The sequence below is a fragment of the Budorcas taxicolor genome, chromosome 20 (assembly GCF_023091745.1).
Source record: "Budorcas taxicolor isolate Tak-1 chromosome 20, Takin1.1, whole genome shotgun sequence".
Classification (NCBI taxonomy): Eukaryota; Metazoa; Chordata; class Mammalia; order Artiodactyla; family Bovidae; genus Budorcas; species Budorcas taxicolor.
In genome coordinates this window covers 73945228-73967158 of record NC_068929.1, presented here as the reverse complement: position 1 = coordinate 73967158, position 21931 = coordinate 73945228, and the positions used below count along the sequence as shown (strand labels likewise).

Sequence of the window (21931 nt, the reverse complement as noted above, 5' to 3'; positions counted from 1 at the left end):
TGCTAGAAGTTCTGTATCCTACGGGCCAGTGCCCTGGAATGATGTCAGGTGCCCCTGCCCCACGAGGGGCGGGAGGGGCTCTGGAATGAACGGAAGTGAAGGGGGTTTCCTTTCCTGACGCCTGTCCCTCTGTCTGTCCACACGCAGGTCTCCGAGCCTCAGGAAGTCAGTAAATATTTGTTCCGCAGTTCCAGCCCTGGTGGCCACTTTCCATGGCCCCAAGACAAAATCCAATCGCCTTAGAAATTAAAAAAAAAAAGAAAAGTCCCAAACAAACCCAGAAGCTTTGCTCCAGGAACACACACTGTGTGGTTGTCATTGTGCTTTGAGGACACGTTTCTAATCACGTCCTGAGGAAATGAATCAAGGTGATTTCGTGACCGTGAAGGAGGCCCCTGGAGCCCCTCCCTGAGCCCAGAGCTGCTGCCCCCCACCTCCGGGCACAGAGAGGGACCCCAGCCCCCAGGTCTCCCTGAACCCCACCACCTGCTCCCCACACCTCCCTTTCCTGAGGCTCCCCTGGCTCCTGACACCCTGGGAAACCTGGGGGAAAGGGGGGCTGCTGGGGGGAGTCAGTGGCTGGCGAAGCCTCCTGGGGACTGACTGTGCCCTTGGAGTGCCAGCCGGGGAGACAGGCGCCCCCGCCGGTTTCCACAGCGGCCGGATTCCCCTCCCCACGCTCAGGGCTCTGGTCCCAGCCTGCGCTCGCTGAAGTGGATCTGGTCACCGCAAAACAGAAACCCCAGGCTGGTGTAAGAGCAGCGGGGCTGAGAAGGGCTGAGGCGGCAGGAAGGCGGCTCAGGATGGGGTGCCTGTGGCGCCCCAATGCTGGGGCAGGGCAGGGGGGCTGCCCAGATGGGAGGGGCTGGAGAGAAGGTCAACTCAAAGCCCCAGAGAGCCCCAGATCTATCAAAAAAGGGCCTATAAATAAATATCCTCTGACCCTCAAAGGAAAACGAAGTAGAAAAACGATTCTCTTCTCGTAAAAAAAAAGGCTGAATGTTTCCTGAAGTATCTAAATGAAGTTTACAAAAGGCTCACGAGCTCCTGCAAATATAGAAATGCTTAAAAACGGGACGGCGGCCCTGCCCGCGGGCTCCGCGGAGGGCGGCGGGGACTGCGCTGGAGTCCACACGCGGGCGGGAGTCACGCCTTCACGTGCCCGTGGAGGCCGCTGGTCCGCACTGCCCGGACCGGACCGGACCGGAGGGCCCAGGGAGAGGATGGGGGGCTCGAGGTGAGGACAAAGCAACTGAGGGCCCCCCGCGCGCCGCTCAGAAGCGGGGCCGGAGCTGCCCCGCGAGCTGCTGTGGCTTTCCTTCGGGCGGCGTGCAAGGGCCGCCCGGCCCGGCCCACCCCGGGCCCGGCCGAGGGCAGGGCAGGGGCAGCACTCGCGGGAGTGTGAGACGGGCTGGCGGCTGAGCACAGGCCTGGCCTCCCCAGACCCTTCCGCCCTAGTCCAGCTTCTTGCGAACAGGCTCCGTCCCAGTGGCCGAGCTTTCGGGGCTGAAGTCGGCGCAGAAGCCGTTGGGGGTGGGAGCCGGGGGCGTCCGGGCGCGGCTCCGGGGGCGCGTCTGCTCGGGGTACAGGTATTCCTCTGCGAAGTCGGGGTTCGCTTGCGCGAACCTCTCGAAGTCGGCTGGAGAGACACGGGCACCTTGGTTAGGAGCGTGGGGGGCCAAGGCCTCCAGTCTGGCGTCTCTCCGGGCGCCCCTCACACCCGGGGGCATCTTGGGATCTACGTGCACGCCCAGGAGGCCCCGCGCTCGCTTCTCTGCGGCGCCCTGGTCCCTGCGGAGTCCGGGGCACCGCCACGCTGCCTCGGCCTCGCCCTTCCGGGCACTGAAGCGTCACGTTCGCGGCGTGTCCCGGGTGCTCAGCGTCTTGAGATGGACTCGACTGTGCCGCGGGGACACCCGGTGCAGGGGCCCCCTGAGCCCTCGCGGGGCCTGTGCCCTGTCTCCCGGTGACTCTGGGTCCCAGCTTCGGGGGGGGGGGGGGACGCCCTGGGGCTTTGCTGGGGGTGCCCTGGGGGCTCGGCGATGCTCTGAGCCCCAGGTCGAGGCGCCGCAGGCTCCAGGCGGCTGCAGAGAAGCGCCCGTGCTCCCTCGGGCGGCGGGAATAGCCTCCACGGGGTCTGCAGTCTGGGGGCTCAGAGCAGCGGCAGCCTCGGCTCCCCGCGGCCCCTTTACCGCAGGCGTGCACACCCAAAGCGAGGCGCGGCGGCTCCTCCTGACATTTGGATGTGATTTTAAAACAAAGCCAAACAAGGTGACCTTTCCTGAGCAAACTCTGCTCTTATCTCAGGGAGATTACGGCTCGTCAGAGGATGAGCCGGCTGCCCTCGGGGGCTCCTGCTGCCCTCGCCCGGGTGGATTCCTGCCCGAGGCGCGCAGCCGTCCCACCATGCGTGGCGACAAGTGCCAGGGCCAAGCCCCCCAGAGAGGAGGTGCCCTAGGAGTCAGGGTGGAACCCCTCCTGTTCCCAGGGGCCCTGATCTCCGCCCGACAGCAGCCCCTGCGAGGCGTCTGCTTCCCTGCCAGACGGACCGTGCAGTGAAGCACCGCACAGAGGAGGCTGGAGCCCTGCCCCAGCCCTGCCAGGTTCTGGGGGCGCCGGGGAGTCCTCCCGGCTCCCGGCCACTCACCAAACGTGATCCTGCCCTTCCGCTCTTGGTCTATGGCCCGGAAGAGGTGGGTCACGGTCAGCTCCGCCACCCCCAAGGCCGTCTTGAGGATGCTGGACAGGGCGTGCTCCTCGACACTGCCGTCCTGTGACCCGAACATCTGCGGGGAGGGGCGGGCGTCACCCAGCGGCCTCCCCTGCCACATGGCCCGGGGCCGCTCCGCTCTCAGGCTGGGCAGGAGCTCAGCTCCACGACCCAGCCCTGGGGCCTTGAGTTCCCCGCTCTTATGTCTTAAATCCACCAGACACGGTGCCGTGGACGCTGCAATGCGATGGGCTGGCGTTTGGGCGTTGCCTACGAGGCGCCCACTTCAGACATGCCCCTGGGTCAATGCACCACGGCCGTGACCGGTGGTCACTGGCAAAACCGCAGGGTGAGGAGCAAGGCCAGCCCCCAGCCCCTGAGGTCCCCGTCCAAGGAGCCCTAGTGACCCACACAGTGGACCACCGCAGTGACCCCCTCTTCCCTCCTTCTCTAACTTCCCCCCTTCTGCTCTGAATTCACTGCTGAAGAGTGAACCCCGAAGCCCCAGGCCCCCTCACCCCCCAAAGGCAGAGCCCGATCCCCTCTCTCCCCGTGACCTGTGACCTCGCTGTGCGGGGGCACCGTGGGCCCTCCAGGACCTGTGAGTGACGGGCCTGTCCTCTCAGGGTTCCCTGACGGTCATCGCTGCGGGCGTCTTGCAGCCACAGTGAGGCCACACCGGCGGGTGGGTGCACCCACAGCCTCGGTCACCACCGGGCTGAGACCCACCCGCAGCCCCTGTCCCTGTGCGGCTGACCTTCCCAACGCCACCCCTCTCAACCAGTTCTGGCGGAGGCCCCCGGCCCCCCAAGGCTGTGGCAGAGCTGGGGGCCACCCCCCCGTGCCGCCTGCGGGCTCTGCTCCCCACTCTGTGGCCTGGGGCCCCAGGCCCAGCTGCTCCCAGACCCCAGGGCCTCTGGAGTGTCCACTCTGCCCTCCTGCCCGGAGGCAGGCTCCCCAGGGCCGGACGCCTGCTCCCCGGGCCAGGCAGAGCTCAGGCCCTGCCCGGACTCACCGAGTTCTGTCAGTGAGACGAGCCGGCCACCCACACACACAGCCTTCAGGAGGTGGGAGACCCGCCACCAGGCGCTTCCAGCAGCCTCCGCCTGGTTTCCGTGTTGGGGGCTGCCTCCACCGCCCCTGGGGCCCAGCCCACTCCCCCTCCCTGGCCTGGGGCTGTGGGGCGGACAGCTCCTGAGTCCCCTCCTATCTCACTTCCTCTTTAGGCTTGTCGAACCAGATTATCTGCAGACAAACCTCTCTCGCAGCCTCCAGAGCCCCACAGTCCAGCCCGGCCTGTGGGTGCCTCCCACCCACCAGCGCTGAGATGCTTTCCGGGGATGAGCGGGCCTGAAGCCTGAATCTGTGATGCCAAAAGTGAGGGGACCTGTCTCTACATCCAGAGACGACCCTGCCGTCTGTCTGAGAAAGGCCAGGAGCCACCGGGCTCCCCGCCTTCACCTTCCTGAGCTGACGGGGTTTGTACCAGGACTGTATCCGGTGATGACGACCATAAAGAAGGCTGAGCGCCGAAGAATTGAGGCTTCTGAACTGTGGTGTTGGAGAGACTCCTGAGAGCCCCTTGGACTGCAAGGAGATCCAACCAGTCCATCCTAAAGGAGATGAGTCCTGGGTGTTCATTGGAAGGACTGATGTTGAAGCTGAAACTCCAATACTTTGGCCACCTCATGCAAAGAGCTGACTCATCTGAAGAGACCCTGATGCTGGGAAAGATTGAGGGCAGGAGAAGGGGAGGACAGAGGATGAGATGGCTGGATGGCACCACTGACTCCATGGACATGAGTTTGAGTGAACTCTGGGAGCTGGTGGTGGACAAGGAGGCCTGGCGTGCTGCAGTCTGTGGGGTCACGAAGAGTTGGACACGACTGATCAACAGAACTGAACTGACGGCCGCAGGTAGAGAAGGTGGAGACAAGGGACCCAGCAGTGCGTGTGCCGCTCGGGGGGCCCGGCCAGCGCGGGAATGCTGCACCTCAACCATCAGCCCGGAGGGACTGCGGCCAGCACACGAGGAAGGCACAGGCGCGTCTGCACCCCCGGGCAGGGTGCCGCGCAGACCCCCCAGAGCAGGGCGCCTCGCAGACCCCCCTCACCACATCTCGGGGCCACGCAGACCCCCCAGAGCAGGGCGCCGTGCAGACCCCTCTCACCACATCTCAGGGCCGCGCAGACCCCTGGGCAGGGCGCCGTGCAGACCCCCCTCACCACATCTCAGGGCCGCGCAGACCCCTGGGCAGGGCGCCGTGCAGACCCCCCTCACTACATCTCAGGGCTGCGCAGACCCCCGGGCAGGGCGCCGCGCAGACCCCCCAGAGCAGGGCGCCTCGCAGACCCCCCTCACCACATCTCGGGGCCGCGCAGACCCCCCAGAGCAGGGTGCCGTGCAGACCCCCCTCACCACATCTCAGGGCCACGCAGACCTCCCTCACCACATCTCGGGGCCGCCTGCCCACACCCACTGAAACGCGCCCCAATCCTGGGCTGCGGGTGGGGATGGAGGGAGATACTGTGAGCCCTCAGCGTCAGGTGGGGCAGCCTGTCCGGACGGGCAGCACTCGGGGGCGCCCTGTGGGGACATGGGACATGGGGGCCGCCCACTGTCCGGGGCCCGGGAGGGGCGGTCCCTGCAGGGGAAGCTGTCGTGGAGAAGCGCCAGGACGCTCGGGGCAGCCACACAGGTGGCCCTGCCCCCAAGCCCGGCCGGTGCGCCTGGACCTGGGTGGGCACCCTAGCATTCACGGTCGTGCTCAGCGGCTGCACTGAAAACAGGTCGCCTGCCCCCTACCAGCCGCCATCGTGACGGCCGATTCCACCCAGTGACGTCCGTGCAGCTGCTGCGGGCCACCTGCCAGAGCGAGGCTGACACAGGGCGATGAGCCCCAAGAGGTGCCTGCTGAGGACGGAGGATGCGGGTGGGCTTTCCGAGCCTGGGTCCACCAAGCACTGATGCTGCCCGTTAACTCCTCTGCTGTGACTGGCAGAAGCCACCCTGCGCCATGGGGGACCCTCCCAGCCGTGGGGAGGTCTGCTGGGGCTGGAAGGCAGAGGCGGCATTCTCCACCACTGAGGGACAGGGGTCCCCTGACCTACACACGGCAGGTGCCCGTGAGTCTTGCTCATCTGAGCTGCACCTGTGAGATGGAGCCTGCCTCTCGGCGGGCAAGGCCTGCCTCGCTCCATCCTGGGGGACTGACCCCATGAGATCAGCCTTCGGGACCGCTGGGTGGATCTGGGTGGGCCCAGACTCTAGCATGACCCTCTCCCCGCCTCCCAGACTCACGCACCCCTTGCCAGCAGCCTGGCTCGGAGTCACACTGGGGCAGGTGGCTTTCCAGTCCCGAAACCCTGTTTCCTTCCAGTCAGCAGCCGATTGGGAGGCCGTGTGGGGAGAGACAGCCCAGCAGCCCTGCTCGGCACCAGCAGGACCCCGGAAGGGGAGCGGGGACTCTCATCTAGGAGGAGCCAGGCAGAGGCACTTCTGGGCCTTTCTGCAAGCAATGGCTGGTACAAGCTCATGTGAAAAGAGCCGGGTCACGACTAAATTCCCCAACCTCCTAAGGGACTACAAAGTGTATCACAGGTCGGACGAGCCCGTGTCTCCCCGACCCCACACGTTAAAGTCGCAGAAGCGCCGCACTTGCCTTGAACGCCAGCTGGATGGTGTCCAGGGTCCGGGCTGGCCGGCAGACGACAGACAGGGCGACCACGTACTCACGCAGGTCCACCTCCCCGCCGCCGCCCTGGGGAGAGACGCCTTCAGCGAGGGTCCTGCCACCTCCCGAGGGCACACGTGGTGTCAGGGGTCTTTGAGCGACCTGCTTCAGTTCCCTCAACTACAGGCGAGCTTGTCAGCAAACGCTGACTTAGAAGCCAAATTTCTATTTACATTTGAGATGCGCAGGAGAAGACACTCCAAAAGACAGAGCGGCTAGGAAGATGGGCCTCAAAGGCTGGTCTCTCCTTTGCTTCCAAAATTGCCCCCAGGGAAAAACAGCTGTCCCCACCCCAGCCCACCCCCTACCTCATCAAATAGGGAGAACAGGTCCTCCAGCGACTCAGACTTGGGGACCCCCAGCTGCGCTGCGAACTCAGGGAGCGTCACCCTCCTGCCCTGCGTCATTCTGGCGCTTTCTGCATGCCTGTCCAGATCCTGTTCAAGTCTTTCTGGTTTTAGTCTAAAGAAAAAAAAAGAGGGAAAGATTGTTTTCAATAAAGTCGCAGAAGCTTTGCTGCTATATCTTAAGACCCAGCAAACCACGAAGATGATTCCTAGACGGAGCATCAGTCAGTCCTCAGGGAGAGGGGCTCTTCTGGAAGCCGGAGGGCCGACTGTGTCCCCTGCAAGCACTGGGACCCCGCGGGGTGCGGGACCCCGCAAGCACTGGGACCCCGCGGGGTGAGGGCCCACCCTGGGACAGGCCCTCCCAGGATGCAGGGCGGGGCTGGGGGCGGGGAGGCCGTCCATAAAGAGACATCAGCCATTCAGGTTTTACGACACTTCTGTGTGGGATGATGCTGGTGTTTGAAAAAAGAAAAAAATCCAAAACCTCAGAAAGAGCACCGTTAATTATCTCAACTGTCCTCCACCTGTGACCTCCGGGCTGTCATCAGTGCCTGGGCAGGGACCCCGCAGGGCCTGGCAGGGTCAGGCCCACACGAAGCCTGTGCCCGCTGGAAGGTCTCACTCCTTTGTCCCAAGTGCCCACGAGATGGCCGTCCCGACTCAGTGCTCGTGCATAAAGGATGAGGGAAGCTCACCCCAGGCCCCTGAGCAGCCTGGCAAACTCCAGAAGACAGGTGTCGGCGGGGAGACGGAGCTGGCCTTCCGCCAGGGCCAGCTGGCAGTCCTCGAACGTGTAGTCAGTCACGGCGACGCCCAGGGCTCTGCGGGAGAGGACAGGCTGGGTCAGCCGCCCTCAGGGCCGCAGGGGGACTACCCCAGGAGGGGAGCAGCCAGACAGCGGCGTCATGCGGAGGTCCCGAGTCTCGGGCCCTCTCGCTCCAGGCTCAGCTCTGACGGCGGAGACCCACGGGACAGTGACGCCTGCCCACTCACACGTCCTACTTCCTGCTCCGGGACCCTTGGGTGCAGCGCCCTGGAGCGGCCTGTCCCCCGAACACGTGGATTTTTAACAAGAGACTGCCCTCCGCACGACCCAGGCTGTCTGCCCTGTAAGTGGCGCTTCTGTTTAGGGTTCCACGTTCTGCAGCCTCAGTGAAGCTTAGTTACACATTAAAAGTAGAAGTTGATAAGAATACACGTTGCGTTCAGGGCGGGGGGGAGAGTCATGGAGAGAACCATCTCCCCAAGAACAGGAGCGACCCTCTGGATGAGACGTGGGGTGCGGGGGTGCTGGAGAAACAGGCAGCTTCACCAGCACAGCCCTGGGAGTCTCCTGCCGGTACTCAGCCGCGAGGAGGACTCGGGGGGCAGGCCCTGTGGCATTAGAGGGTGTGAAAGCCGGAGGAGAGCACACACACGCGTGAGGGGACGGGCCACTCTGGGGGCCCCCCGCTCCCAGCCTAGGCGGTAGGACAGGCAGCACCCCGTGAGTCCTCCCACCCAACGGAGGGGGGCAGGCTGGGCTTCCCGGGCCGTTCCCACCTGCGCGCGATGCGGGGAGAAGCTGCAGGCCTGCCCCCAGCCCTGCGGACTGAGGTCCCTCCTGTAAGTTCCCCCCCAGAAGCCACATCTTGGCGGGGCCTGAGCAGGGCCTGGAGGGAGGAGGGAGCCCCTGACCCTCCCCCTGGGCTGCCCCAAGCCTGCAGGATGGGCTGAGGGTGCCCGTGGAGCCCGTAGGAGCCTTTACCAGGAGCCACTGGGCGCTGAGTGCTCTGGATGCCGAGGCGTGTGAACCGGTAATGTTTAAAGAGCATATTTCAGGGAGCTCCCAGGTAGCCTGGAGGTTAGGACTTGGCGCTTTCACTGTGGAGGCCTGGGGTCGATTGCTAGTCAGGGAACCAGCCCGTGTGCCAAGCAGTGCAGCCGAAACACAGACAGCAGCAAGGACAGGAAGGCCGCGCTCGGCACGAGACACAGAGGCCGGACACGGCCGCGGACTCAGAGACGTGGGGCCCGGGGCCGCCCAGCTGTGCAATCACAGTAAGGCCCGTGCTCGGCATGAGACACAGAGGCTGGACATGGCTGCAGACTCAGAGACGGGCCCGGGGCTGCCCAGCTGCACAATGACAGTGCCGCGCTTGGCACGAGACACAGAGGCCGGACAGCTGGCCGCAGACTCAGAGACGTGGGGCCCGGGGCCGTCCAGCTGCAGGCCAGCCTGGCACCTCTGCAGTCCTGCCCACGAAGGATGGAGCCCACATCAGGCACCTTCAGGGACAGGAGGCCGCCCTCAGGGTGCAGGGCACCCTGGTCCCCAGGCTGGCGCTGCCCTGAGGTCAGAGGGAGGCAGAACCGGGTCATCCCACAGGCTGCCTCAGATTTCACGAAAAACAGCCTTCTCCTGATGTTTATGGAAAGCGTATTCACGGTAGGAAGTTTACCAGGGATCGAGAACGACCCTGCCAAGCCCGTCTCCGTGACCGAGTGGGCTTCCCCTCATCTTGGCGGGGCAGCCGGCCCTCCGGGTCCAAGGCTCCACGTCCCAGGACACGGAGGGCAGCAAGGCGACCGTCGCACCCGAGGCACTTCGGCCTCTCTGGGCTTTGGTCTCCGAGGGCCCCGGACCCAGTCCCGGGCAGGTACGAGCGCAAGGCTGCGGTTCCTGGTTGCCATGGCGATGACTCTGCATTCCCCTTAAGAGCACTCAGTCTGGCCATGTGGGGCGGGAAGGCCCAGAGTGTCCCCGGGCCGCCTGCAAGGCCTGTGGGGCCCTGGGTGGGACCCTCACGGTTCTGGAACCCTCCTGCACCCGTGAGGCAAGAGGGGACCCCGTGGGTATCTGTCCTTTCCCACTGGGCCAATACAGACTGCGTGACAGCTGAAAGTTTCCTTAGGGCACATATTTAAGGCTTTTAATAGTTACTTTACTTGAAGGTAAACTAAACAGCAACAAAAAAATCACACCCAAACTGTCAGGCCTTCGACTCTGTGGATAGTATATCTGTCTAGGGTTGATCAGGGTCCCTCGCCGCCCTGACTTCCCAAGAGGTGAGACTCGAGTGCCCCCTGCTGCCTGGCAGCTGTGTCCCAGAGTCAGCGGCGGGGGCGGGGCGGGGGCGTGTCCCCCCCAACCCTGCGCCCAGCGCCAAGGCTCTGAGGCGCGTGGGCAGACCGAGCGCCTGGGGCCTGGAACCAGCCGGGAGCCGCAGGGAAACTGAGGCGGGGATGCTCCTGGCTGCTGGCACGCCATCACATAAGCGGCACGGGATTAAGTGCACAAAACCCACGCTCAGCCGAGGGAGCACCTCAGTGACGCTCTCAGGTGGAGGGCAGCCAGGACCTGCCGGCCCAGGCCCTGCAGTGCGCTCTTGCCCACGGTCCCGCTGCCTGTCTCCATGGGGCTCATGCGGACACAGCCCCGCGGGCACTGCTGGCTCTCAGGACAGGCTGCAGTGCAGAGGATTCGGGGGCAATGACCCATCCTCCGAAGGCTGAACAAGCAGAAATGTCCTCCAACAGGACGGGGAGACAAAGCGCGTGGCCAAGCACACTCTGGCTGAAGCTCGGCCAGGCTGGTTCACACCCATCTCCCCCCGCTGCCGGCTGGTCTACAGCAAGGCCGGGACACCGGCGGACAAGGACACCGAGTAGTGAGTGCCTGGTGAGGCCCAGGGCACTGGGGTGTCCGGGGAACCCTCACCCGGCTGCGCTGGGGGGCGGGGCGGGCGCGGGGTTCACTCACTCTGCCATGACTTGGCGCACGTTGCTGGCGTACAGGGCGGGGTCCTTCTTCTCCTCCTCCGAGGGCGTGTACACGGGGAGGAACTGCACACACAGAGAAGCCGGTCACCCGCACGGGCGCGGACCCCCCTGCCCCGCCGCCGCCACCACCACTGCAACGCGGCCTCCACCCTGGCAGGTCAAGGGCTGTCGAGCACCTTCCACCAGAGTTGTCTTCGGGGTCGTGACTCCTGCTCAAGCAGGGGCACACGTGTGCGCACACACAGACGCATACACCCACACGTGTGTGCACACTCCCAAACCACCCTGCCCCACCAGGAGCACCGCTCCCGCAACACAGGAGTCAGGGCCTGGGGCGGTAACTTCACCCGGGGGCTCAGTCTTTAGATGCAGAAGAATCATACATGTGCCCCGTTTCTCACGGTCTCAGTTTTGGGTTTCCCGTGAGAGGCTCTCAGCAGCTTTTGGACAGCTGCTGCATTTGGAGAGTAGGGTAAATCGCCCCAGAAACTCGGGTCTCTGTGTGACTGAAGCTCACACAGTGTTTTATGCACATAAGACCCACACCTCGGGCCAGGCTCCATCGGAGAAAAGGAAAAAAAAAACCATCACCGCACCCTTCCAACATGGATACTCAAGAATGCAGGACGCCCGCCACCCTATCAACGCTCATCGGGTAGCTCTGGTCTGTCACTCACTGCTCCGTTGAAAACCTGCAAGTTGCAACCGCTCCCCCTCAGCACGGGCGCCTTGTGGGGCGATACAGGGAGGAGTTCGCGGCAACGCCACACAGCCACACAACTTCAACTCTTCAGATCAGGAGCCAGTCTGAACCAGAGCGTCCTCCCCGGAGCCTCGCCCCGCTGCTGCCTCCCGGCCACAGCAGACGTCCTGGGCTGTGGGCCGGCCGCCCCTGGACTCGTGCCACGGCCCTTTCAGCTCAGTGCTTTACTAAGTGGCCTATTTCTACTGAAGTGAAAAGCCTGGCTGAAGGCCGGGATCATGTGTAAATTCAGCATTACTCTGCAGTATTTACTGGAAGGCAGCAAATGAAAAGCTCTACATTGCGTAAGACTAGTCTTTCATTTTTCAGATGTAGGAGTAGCAAATGCATTCCACTTTTAAGAAAACAGACTATTCCTCATCTACTCAACTAAATTTGCAGGCTGCATGAACGTGGCACGTTTGAGCAGAAAGGACGTGTACTGGGACTTTGGAGACGGGCTGGAGACTGGCCAGCAGGCCGCCTGGTCTGACCAGGTATTCAACAGAGGACAAGGATGCCAGCCGTGTTAGCGTCAGGTGAAAGTATAAGCCAAGAGAATCATTAATTGCTCGTGTGCGAACTTTATACGCTCTTAAGCTACACTAACCGTAATAAGGGAACAATGGGCTTAGCTTCCTGTTGATATTTAAAATCCTATCTGAACGGATACAAGGGACACAAAGTGACGGAAGCGCTGGGAAGCCCTCTAAGAAGCCGTGAGAAAGGGAGCGTTCAAAGCAAGACAGACGACCCGTAACCTCAAGAGATACCAGCACGATGTCGTACGATATCACGTCCACAGAGGTCCGACATCACATTGCATCTGTGTATACGTCAGCCTGGTAACACTGTCTGTGGAGGCCCTAACGTGACGCAGTGTAGCATTTGCAACGACACACACAGCACATCGCGAAACCGCACGTCAGCAGCGGCTCCGCAAGACGCTGTGTAACGTAACACGGCGTCGAGACAAACCTCAATTTCCACTTGATTGTGAAACTGGCACAGCGTGAGCCACAGGATTTTCAACCTTGAATGTGAACAGATATACAGCAGGGTTAAGTCTCAATTCCCTGCAGCTCTGAAGCCGGGTCTCCACGTCCCGCTCCCCTGCAGAGGGCACCCCTGAGCAGGCCGGTCTCCGGGAGGCGCAGAGCCTTCCTGGGCACAGCCCTGAGGGCAAGGCTGAGCTCATCAGAGACGCCGACGCCTGCCTGCCCTGGCCCGAGGCCATACCCCCACTTGTCCTCCAGCTCAGGACACCTCATCTCCCCAGCATCAGGCCCCTCCGTGCACCCCAGGCCCGAGGTCGTGGCACCCCTCCCACCAGCCACCTCTTCACGGCCTGCTCCAAGCCCAGCTGGCCAGGACCCTGAAGGACCCCTTTCCCAGACCCTCTCCTAGCTTCCCCCTGGCTCCTCACCTCCCACTCCACCCTCCAGCCTTGGTGATGCACCCCTGCCACGTGGGCATGCCAGGGGCCCTGGGAGGACCACCCCTCCCCGCCAAACACCAGCACACACGTTGGCGCCTGAGCCCCCTGTATGCCCCTGAGCTGTGTGGATGGGAGCCCCCTTCCTTCCTGGGGTCAAGCTGTGCGCTTGGTCACTGAGCGGACAGACTCAGGCAAGAAGAGGAATTCGTTTCCCTCCCGTGGAGGGGAGGACCAACAACTTCAGTCCCGGGATCCTGGGTGCAGGGAAGGCTGCCTCACGCAGCTGGACTCCTTGGACTGAACCGAACTGCTGGCCGGCGCGGCGACCCCTAAAGTAAGTGGCTCGGGGGCCCCTGCAGGGGAGGACTGCGCGGGCTCTGACTTACGCTCCCGGGCCTCGCCACGTCCACGTGATGGTGTCCTGGGGGCAGGAGAGGAGCCGTGAGTCCCGACAGAGCCCCTCGTCTCCACGATCCCCCTCCTCCCAGAGCCGCCCAGCGCCCTGCTTCAAACGAGCTGACGGAACAAACTGAAGAGGGAGAAATCTAGAGCTCTACAGGCTGGTGACGGATCCTCGTTCTCAGAAACCGGCCAATGAGCGCGCCTCTTCAGAGTTGTAAGGACGGCTGCGCCAGCCCACATGGCTGCCGGCTCTATAGGCGTTCAGGCCCCGGGTCTGTCCACACTGGCAGGCACAGGGTCAGCGCACAGACCTGGGCCCATGGACCTGGCTTGGAAGCAGGGGCGCTGCACGCCTCTGGGGCCCACAGACGTCAGAGGGATCCCACCGTGTCTGCACCAGCCCCTGCCCCCCGCCATGACCCATCATGACGAGGCTCCCGAGGAAGCTCGGTGTGAGTTAGTCTGTTTTAAAAGGTCCCCAGTGTGAGCTGGGCGGCAGAGCTGCTGAGGAGATGGGGGTCTCACACCAGCGGGCCCGGCTCAAGGACGGGCCAGGACTTTACGATCCACGAGAGCAGGGCTTCCGGAGTGAGTACGGGGGACACTCTGGAACACCGGGCCGTTCTCAGGCCCGGGACACTCGCTGGACCTGCACGCGTGCGAGAACACACTCACCAGTTTGTTCGGGTACCGCAAAACCACGGGCTGGACGGGGACCCCCGGGATGAAGGCACCTGTGGAGGGAGGAGGGACACCTCTCGTTTCTGCAGCGGCATGTCCCCTGCCCGCACGGCCCGGCTGGGTCTCGGAACAGAGTGGGCTTCCTGGTTAGAGGCCTCCGGGCGCCGGCCGTGGACACCCCGTGCCAGCTGCGGACACTCAGACCAAACCCCAGGGTCGCAGGAGACAGACAGGAGAACACTCCGGGCCGAGGCACTCTGCCAGGGGTGAGGGGCTCCCCCACCGTCTCGCACAGAAAGAGAGATAAACAAAGACACTACCTACCAGGCTTGAAGGTGATTAAGCAGGTCCTATTGGTACACGTGCCTTCTGGAAAAATCATTATCTTGAAATGAGAGGAGAAAAAAGTCAGCATCAAAGTGCCGGTTCAGGGGCCAACTTCCCAACCTGCTTGTTCTGGGCCTGATGTGGTTCAGACACTTCAAACACGTTCAGTGGAGAAAAGAAAGAGGCCGACAGAAGTGTTCACGAGCCCCCCTCTAGCCGCTGCTTTCACTGAAATCTGGAAGCAACGCAGACACAGAAACAGCGCGCGCCTCCTGACGGCGGGACGGGCAGTGCCCACCGGAGCCGCCGCCTGGGCCAGACATGGACCAGCCGGACAGAGGCGCATGGACAGGCAGCGTGAGGCTGGGGACGGGGCCTCGTGGACCGGGGCCAGGCCCACAACGCAGGCGCCCTCGGAACCAGCAGCCAAGTTAACGCCCTGTCACCAGGATCTCCCATCTCTCTGACTCGTACCAACTTCCGGCAGGGAGATGGAAGCTAACTTCCCCCACGTGCTGGAAAATACAGCTCATAAGGCTGCTTTCAACCCTGGGCCCTGGAGGAAAGACCAGCTCCAGGGGGCTGGTTCCAACCCTGGGTTGGGCAGGTGAGCTGAATGGAGGAGGGGGTCATGCCATTCTTGTGGGGGCGGCACCAGGACCCTGGAAGCACAGCCCCCCAGGGGCTGCCCATCCATGGGCAGGGGGCCCACCAGCAAGGCCGTCACTGTCTTCTGAGCAGCCAGAACCCAGGGAGTCCTGTGAGGCTCCAGCTTCTCAAGGTCAGCTCAACAGAGAAGAAAAACTACGTATGTATACAGCAGGGGTCAAACCTCACCCACGCTACCACTGGCTGAGGAGTCTGCCCCACAGCCCAGGCCAGCCTTCCCGGGGGCCCCGAGGGAACCGAAGCGTGCCAGGCAAGCTCGGAGCTTTGAGGAGCAAGGGATGCAACCCAGTGCGTATTTGGACACCGCTGACCCCGGAGCCAGGCCAGCCGGCTATTTCTGACGGAGAACTTAAAACATGACTAGGGAAGTTCAGATGCAAGTGAAAATTATTTTCCCCGATTTCTTATTTTAAAATGCTAGAAACAAAAATATCTGATATACAAGCACATTTTTGGATTTGCACTTATCAAAAATAATATGAAACACAATGTCTCCAAGGAAGCCAAGTTCTGGCCCTCAGGTTTCTTTCCCCTCTGACCCCTACGGTCATGTCTTTCGGAATAAATCCGAGCAGGACACAGGCACGGCCGCCCACCTGTGGCCACTTCCCACCAGACTGTGCCCGCCTCTTGATTTCCTCCACCGTCTTCCTGCGGGATTCCTGGTCTGTCCGGGACACGAACACTGGCCGGATGTACTTTATCAGAGCTGAAAGAGAGGGCGGGGTGCTCGTGGGGGGTGGGGCCGATGGGCGCTGCCCGTGGTGTGGTGAGCCCCCCAGAGGTTCCCCGCGGGCTGTGCCGACCACAGGGGATCAGGGACAGCAATGAAGCCTCAGAGGACGGCTGGGGGCCCCCGGCCTGCGGGGCACAGACAACAAGTCAGGAGAGAGAGAGACAGGGCTGACCCGCCGGTCACCTGTGTCACTGAGGGAAGAGCCAGGGAGCCCAGGGCGCGCGGCTGACCTCCCCGGGCCCGCGGCTGACCTCCCTGGGACTGTGGGTGACCTCTCTGGGAAACAGGACCTCTGCAGATATGGCCAAGTCAAGATGAGGTCACGCTGCATGGGGTGGGCCCTGTTCAGGGACTGGTGTCCTCGTAAGGAGGACCAATGGCCAGGTGACAAGGGAGACAGGGATGAGGGGACACGGCCAGGGCCGGGGTGTGCCCAGGAGGGCAGGGACACTGGACGCGGGAGGGGGGCCTGCGACGGTTTCTCCTTCAAGACCAGCCTGCTGACACCTGGACCTTCCACTCTGGCCCCCAGAGCAGTGAGAGAAGACGCGTTTCGGTTGTTTAAACCCAGGCTCTGCGGTGCCTGGTCACCCTCCAGGACACAGAGACCCCTTCTTAGGACTCCCCGGGGGTCCAGGGCGAGAATTCTGTGCTCTCACTGCCGAGGGCACGGGTTCAATCCCTGCTCAGGGAACTAAAGCCCTGCAAGCGGGACGGTTAGCAACAAAAGACACAGAGGCTCCGTTCTTAGCTGCTGCAAGTGTGTGTGTGTGTGTGTGGGGGGGGGGGGCGTGGGGGCTAGTGTGTGTGCGGGGGGCGGGGGGGCTAGTGTGTGTGTGTGTGTGTGTGTGTGTGTGTGTGGGCGGGGGGCTAGTGTGTGTGTGTGTGTGGGCAGGGGGGCTAGTGTGTGTGTGTGTGTGTGTGTGTGTGTGTGCGCGTGTGGGGGGGCTAGTGTGTGTGTGTGTATGGGCGGGGGCGGACTCCCAAAACCAAAGCTGATGGCGACAAGCAACACGCTATTCCTTGAATAAGGATTTAAAGGTGGAAAGATACTTCTCAGGAGAGAAAACTCTGACCTGATGGCAAGCAGAGGCCGTGGCTGTCGGTTACCCTCCCGGCTGGTGAGGCCACAGCTGTGGGTATCCACCTGCTCTGCCCTAGGGCCACTCCCCACTGGGCCCAACATGGGCTGTGAGCTTCTTTTCTGAGCATTTTGCTACTTGGAAACAATAATATTTCATGACCTTTATTTCCTGGAGGTCTTACAAAAGTGAAAAAAAAATATTTTTAAAAAGAATAAAATTCTACCTAGTTGGGTCCATGGCACTCAAAAAAATCTAAGCGGATCTCAGTGATACTTTGTCCTGTGTCTTGAAACAGTTTGCTTTTTCGTGCAGTTGAAACAATTTCATCCTTCCTCACAGATTATTCCTACCCTGCTAAAAAGGACCATAAGGAGAAAGGGAGGTTTGGTGGAACCACCCAGAAGATTGAGGCAGGTGAGCCCACCAACCGGTACAGCCCAGCAACTACCCCCCGGGACAGATACTGAGCTAGCCCCAGCTTCCAGCGCTTCTGTGAGCTAAGGGTAATGGGCTCTGTTAGAACTCGAGGGAGCACTGTAACCCTCAGAGTTGAGGGTACTTGTGTGCTAATAAAAAATGAAAATCACAGTAACATCAGAAGAAATCATAACACAGAGGTCGAGGTCCAGGGCCTAGCTCGCGGGGGTGGGACCTGTGCAGACATGTCTGCCGTCATGTGACCTGGACCAGCCAGCAGGGCAGGTGTCAGTGCCCCCAGGATCAGGGGGCGCTCAGCACTCCCACCAGGATGGGGGGCAGTCTCCCAGCAGGACTGAGGGGGTGGGGCTGACTCCTAGCAGGATGGGGCTGCTGATCACTGCTACAAGGATGAGGGGACTGGAGGGGTGGGGCTCACTTTCTCAGCAGGATGGGGATCACTCTCTCCAGCGGGATGGGGGTCACTCTCTCCAGCGGGATGGGGGTCACTCTCCCAGCGGGATGGGGGGTCACTCTCTCCAGCGGGATGGGGGGTCACTCTCTCCAGCGGGATGGGGGTCACTCTCCCAGCGGGATGGGGGGTCACTCTCTCCAGCGGGATGGGGGGTCACTCCCCCAGCGGGATGGGGGTCACTCCCCCAGCGGGATGGGGGTCACTCACTTCCCCATATGGGGATGTCTCTGCTCTCCGCCTTCATCACGACGGAGGACATCGTCATGGTGACGGGGATGGCGTCGAAGTACGAGGAGTGTGGAGCCAGGGTGAAGATGGCGGCCTCGGTGGGCGGCGCCTGCCGCCCCTTCACGACCACGTGGTGGAAGCCGCCGGCGAGCCACATGGTACGCATGATGGCCTTGAGCAGCACGTCCACGACCCTGCAACAGAAGCGCGGCCGTCGGGGACAGCGCCTCGGGCCCATGCCCCGCCAGGGCGCCACCGAGCCCAGATGGCGCCCGCACCCGTCCTGAGGCAAGGGCACCGGGGGCACTGGAGACGCAGAGCCTTCCCAGGGAGGGGGCTGGGAGGCGATCGACCAGGGCAGGGACCCGCCCTCACCCACCGCCCTCCCCCACTGCCCTCCCTTAGACACCTTAGACTCAGGCCTGTGGGCAGAAGAGGAAGGTCCGAGGCCCCAGGGCAGGCATCAGAAGAGAGGTGGAAGAACCCACCCACGTCAGCACATTACGGAGCCAGGTGCTCTGAGACCGTCCAGGGAACAAGAAAAAGAAAGCAGTGTGGAAATCAATTGTCTCCTGCAGAAATGCCAGCGCCCCAAAAAGGCTGGAAAATGGAGAGGGAACCTCCCAGAACATGCTGGAAAAAGCCAGGACACAACTATGAGACACGAAGGAAACAGCTTCTCAGACTGAAGGAAGGCACAGGTCCCAGCACCATGCCAAGGCGCTGACCAGAACGCATTTTGTTAAGAAAAAAAAAATATTCATGCAATCTCCTTTCAAAAGCTTTCAAGTTTCCAACAACAAAGACTTCAAAACTTTCTAGAGAAGCAAGCGCGCTTCCAGCGTCTAGCTGCAGGGAGTCAGCAGCGCGGCACGAAAGCGCTGAGTCAGCTCTACACCTAACCCCCCACTACCCAGCAACGCACAGAGCAGAATAAAGACAACTTCAGACCCCGAAGGGGAGTGAGTTCCTCCCACGTATCTTCTTTCCGAGATGAGAACCCCACATTCCAGAAAATCTTGGATGAGAAACAAAAGGAAAAAGCAAACAGGCCCAGGAAACGCAGACCACGGCCGAGACAGCAGCAGCGGAGGGACGCACACCGGGCGGGGTCAGGGCCCCAGGCCCCGGGGGACAGCGACCCCCAGGCCGTGGCTGCGGGACCTCGGGGACAGAGAATTTTGAGGCTACGCTCAGGGCTCGTCGTTCTGTTCGTAAAAGGCAACATAAAATTGGAAATTCCATACAACGGAAAAACACAATACAGGAAGTGAAGGTCAGGCTTCACACAGCAGGCAGACATGAGGTGACTTCAAGAAGCCACGTGTGAGGGAAGCCCATGGTGACCCCGACCGGCACCCTCGCCCGGCCGGGGCCCCAGACCCGCCGGCCGCTTGGCGCCCCTCAGGGCTGGGCTCTGACCCCGACAGGCTGACTCCTTCCCTGGGCGATGGAGGCCACGGCAGAGCCACGCAAGGTGGGTGTGCGTGCCGCTGGGGTACACGCCAGGACACCAACACATGCACGCACAGGCACACACTCACACACACACAAACACGCATCTGTACACACGCATGCACACACGCATGCACGCAGAATGAGTCTCTGTGGACATGAACACCCAGACCTCCCGTGAAACTGCCCCATGTCTGCGCACGTGGGACACGTCGTGTGCCCGTCTCTCCCTCTCTCTCTCGCTCACTCACACACGCACACACCACGCGCGATGCTCCTGTGGCATGGGCTGCTGGAACTAAACTTTGCTGTGGTCCGCTTGTCACCCGATGAGATCGAGTGCACCACTGCAGGCGAGAAAAGCCGCAGGGGGTCAGAGCACGGGAACCCAAGCAGCCCCGAGTCACCTGCGTGAAGACAGACTCGGAGGCCGTGCGAGCTTTCCTCCTTCAGTGGCGAGGACAGGAGGGAGAGGAGCCCGGCCCGAGCAGAGGGAGGGAACAGGGAATAAGACGCTTTTATCAAACCACTCCTTCTGGGTAAAAACTACAAAATCTCTGCTTTCTGAGGGTTCTTAATCCAGAGAAACTGAAATTCAGATTCCTTTTTGGCCTGGATTTATTTTCCTTGATTATATATTTGGTACCAAATTCACCTGGGTTCCATGCCTGGGTTGGGAAGATCCCCTGGAGAAGGGAAAGGCTACCCACTCCAGTATCCTGGCCTGGAGAGTTCCATGGACTGTAGAGACCATGGGGCTGCAAAGAGTCGGACACGACTGAGCGGCTTTCACTCCCTACTCCCTCGTATTTTAGTTAAAAAAACCTCTCAAGGTAAATTATGATTTCCAAAGAGATTAGAAAGCCCAGCTCCCTCGTCCCCTCTGGTTCGCCCTCGTCCCCTCTGGTTCGCTCTCGTTCCCTCCCGCTCGCTCACTCACAGACCCGATCACTCGTTCTGGAGAGACTCCGTGACACCAGGCAGGCTCCGTGGCCCAGCTGTGCTGGGGCACATCCGTGGAGCCGGCCACGCCTGCCCCCGGTTCCGAGGGAGGAAGAATGATCACAGTTCACTAGAGACTGGGGACGGTCTGCAGACGGGAAATACCGTGAGGGGTAAGGGGTCCCCCGGGTGCAGCGCTCAGCCACGGCTCAGGAAACCCTGGCCTCGTAGCCGGCCATCTCTGCCTGCACGTGGTAACTGCTGCTCTGAGCACGGCGCGTGGGCAGCGGAGAACCACGGCCCAGGAGGCAAGCCAGTTTCGCAGCCTCTGAGGGCGCCATCAGACAGTGGGAGAGAGAGGAGCACCTTGAGCTGGTCTGTAGACCTTGGAGGCGGGGTGGCAGGCAGCTGAGGCTGTGTGGGCCCTTGGCCTCGGCCACAGGAACCCTCAGTGCACAGCAGTGGCCCGGGCTGGTGCACAAATGAATGGGCAGCGCTGCATCCCGATAAAACCTGCTTCACAGAACAGGTGGCAGCACGTTTGGGCTGTTGGCTCGTCTAAACTAGTAACATTTTTATTGTTAGTTAATGATAAAACCGAACTAAACTCATGACATTTCTGCTTTGAATAAACCATCCCAGGGCCCTCAGGATGGATCAGAGATGTGGACAAAGCAGATGAGTGCCCTGGTTTTAGGGCAGGAACAGCATCTTTTAAGACACTGAAAATTCCCAGGAAAATCCGTCCACTGGCTCAACGTTTCCCTTCACTAACAGCAAAGAGAAAAAGAATAGCTTCTGCATGTGTGCTCAGTCCGACTCTTTGTGACCCCATGGACTGTAGCCTGCCAGGCTCCTCTGTCCATGGGATTCTCCAGGCAAGAATACTGGAGTGGGTTGCCATTTCCTCCTCCAGGGAATCTTCCCGACCCAGGGATCGAAACTGCGGCTTGGGCAATGCAGGCGGGGAAGCACCAGGGAAGCCCAGCAACGAGAGCTAAGGAACAGCGTAGGTACTTAACACAGGAAAGGGCTGTGACTTCATCTGATTTCACCGGATCCCTGTGGGAGCTTTAGTTAAGCTGCGTTTACACGTCCACCAACGCGAAGCCATGCTTTAACACCGTCCATGGTGTAAAAACAGAGAGCAGACGGGGGCAGCAGGCTAACACACGGCCTCGAGGGCTGGGGGCAGGGAAACACGCGGGAGCCTGCGCTCAGGACCCAGCACAGCAGTCAGGCGGCTCGCGGAGCCCTGGAAGGAGCCTCAGGGTAGGACAGCAGCAGGGGCGGCAGGGGTGCGAGGGGCAAGCGGGCTTGTGCCCGGGACAGGGAAGAGAACGGAGCCTCGGAGAAACAGCCCTGGGACACCCCCCACTACCCCGGAGCCTCCACAGACACAGACTCACCTCCGCCACAAAGCCGGCGGCTGCTCCGGTTCCTGCCCGGCGGGTCCCAGCGAAGACACAAGCGCCAGCGGCCAGGCGAGCAGCATCATGAGGACGACAGCCAGCAGCCGGACAGGGAAGAGCGTCAGCGTCAAGACGGCCACCTGGGGACACGGCACGGTCACTCGGGGGCTGTCCCCCAGGCTCCTCACGCCAGGCCCGCCCTGCCCCAGCTGCCCAACCCCTTCCTGGAGCCGCCGAGGTGCCTCCTGCAGCCGCCGAGGGAACGACTTGGAGATGGGGGTGTCTCTCCTGGTGGACAGCGCCCTGCCCACTCCCAGCACCCCAGTAGGCAGCCTGCCCACTCCCAGCACAGCCCCGCCCACCCCC

General features: G+C 61.9%; 1 protein-coding gene across 1 annotated transcript in view; it reads right to left on the bottom strand.

Moving 5' to 3' along the window:
- Positions 1-563: 563 nt before the first annotated feature.
- Positions 564-21931, bottom strand: part of LPCAT1 (lysophosphatidylcholine acyltransferase 1) — a 38391-nt gene continuing 17023 nt past the window's right edge. Inside the window, exons 2-14 of the mRNA XM_052659186.1 lie at positions 21563-21705; positions 17736-17950; positions 15412-15524; positions 14144-14204; positions 13814-13872; positions 13123-13157; positions 12277-12331; positions 10537-10619; positions 7490-7615; positions 6753-6906; positions 6373-6471; positions 2648-2786; positions 564-1639 (exon numbers count right to left, since the gene is read on the bottom strand). Of these exons, the coding sequence (XP_052515146.1) occupies positions 1455-1639; positions 2648-2786; positions 6373-6471; positions 6753-6906; positions 7490-7615; positions 10537-10619; positions 12277-12331; positions 13123-13157; positions 13814-13872; positions 14144-14204; positions 15412-15524; positions 17736-17950; positions 21563-21705 (1467 nt within the window). The 3' untranslated portion in view covers positions 564-1454. The remainder of the gene's footprint in view (positions 1640-2647; positions 2787-6372; positions 6472-6752; positions 6907-7489; positions 7616-10536; positions 10620-12276; positions 12332-13122; positions 13158-13813; positions 13873-14143; positions 14205-15411; positions 15525-17735; positions 17951-21562; positions 21706-21931) is intronic.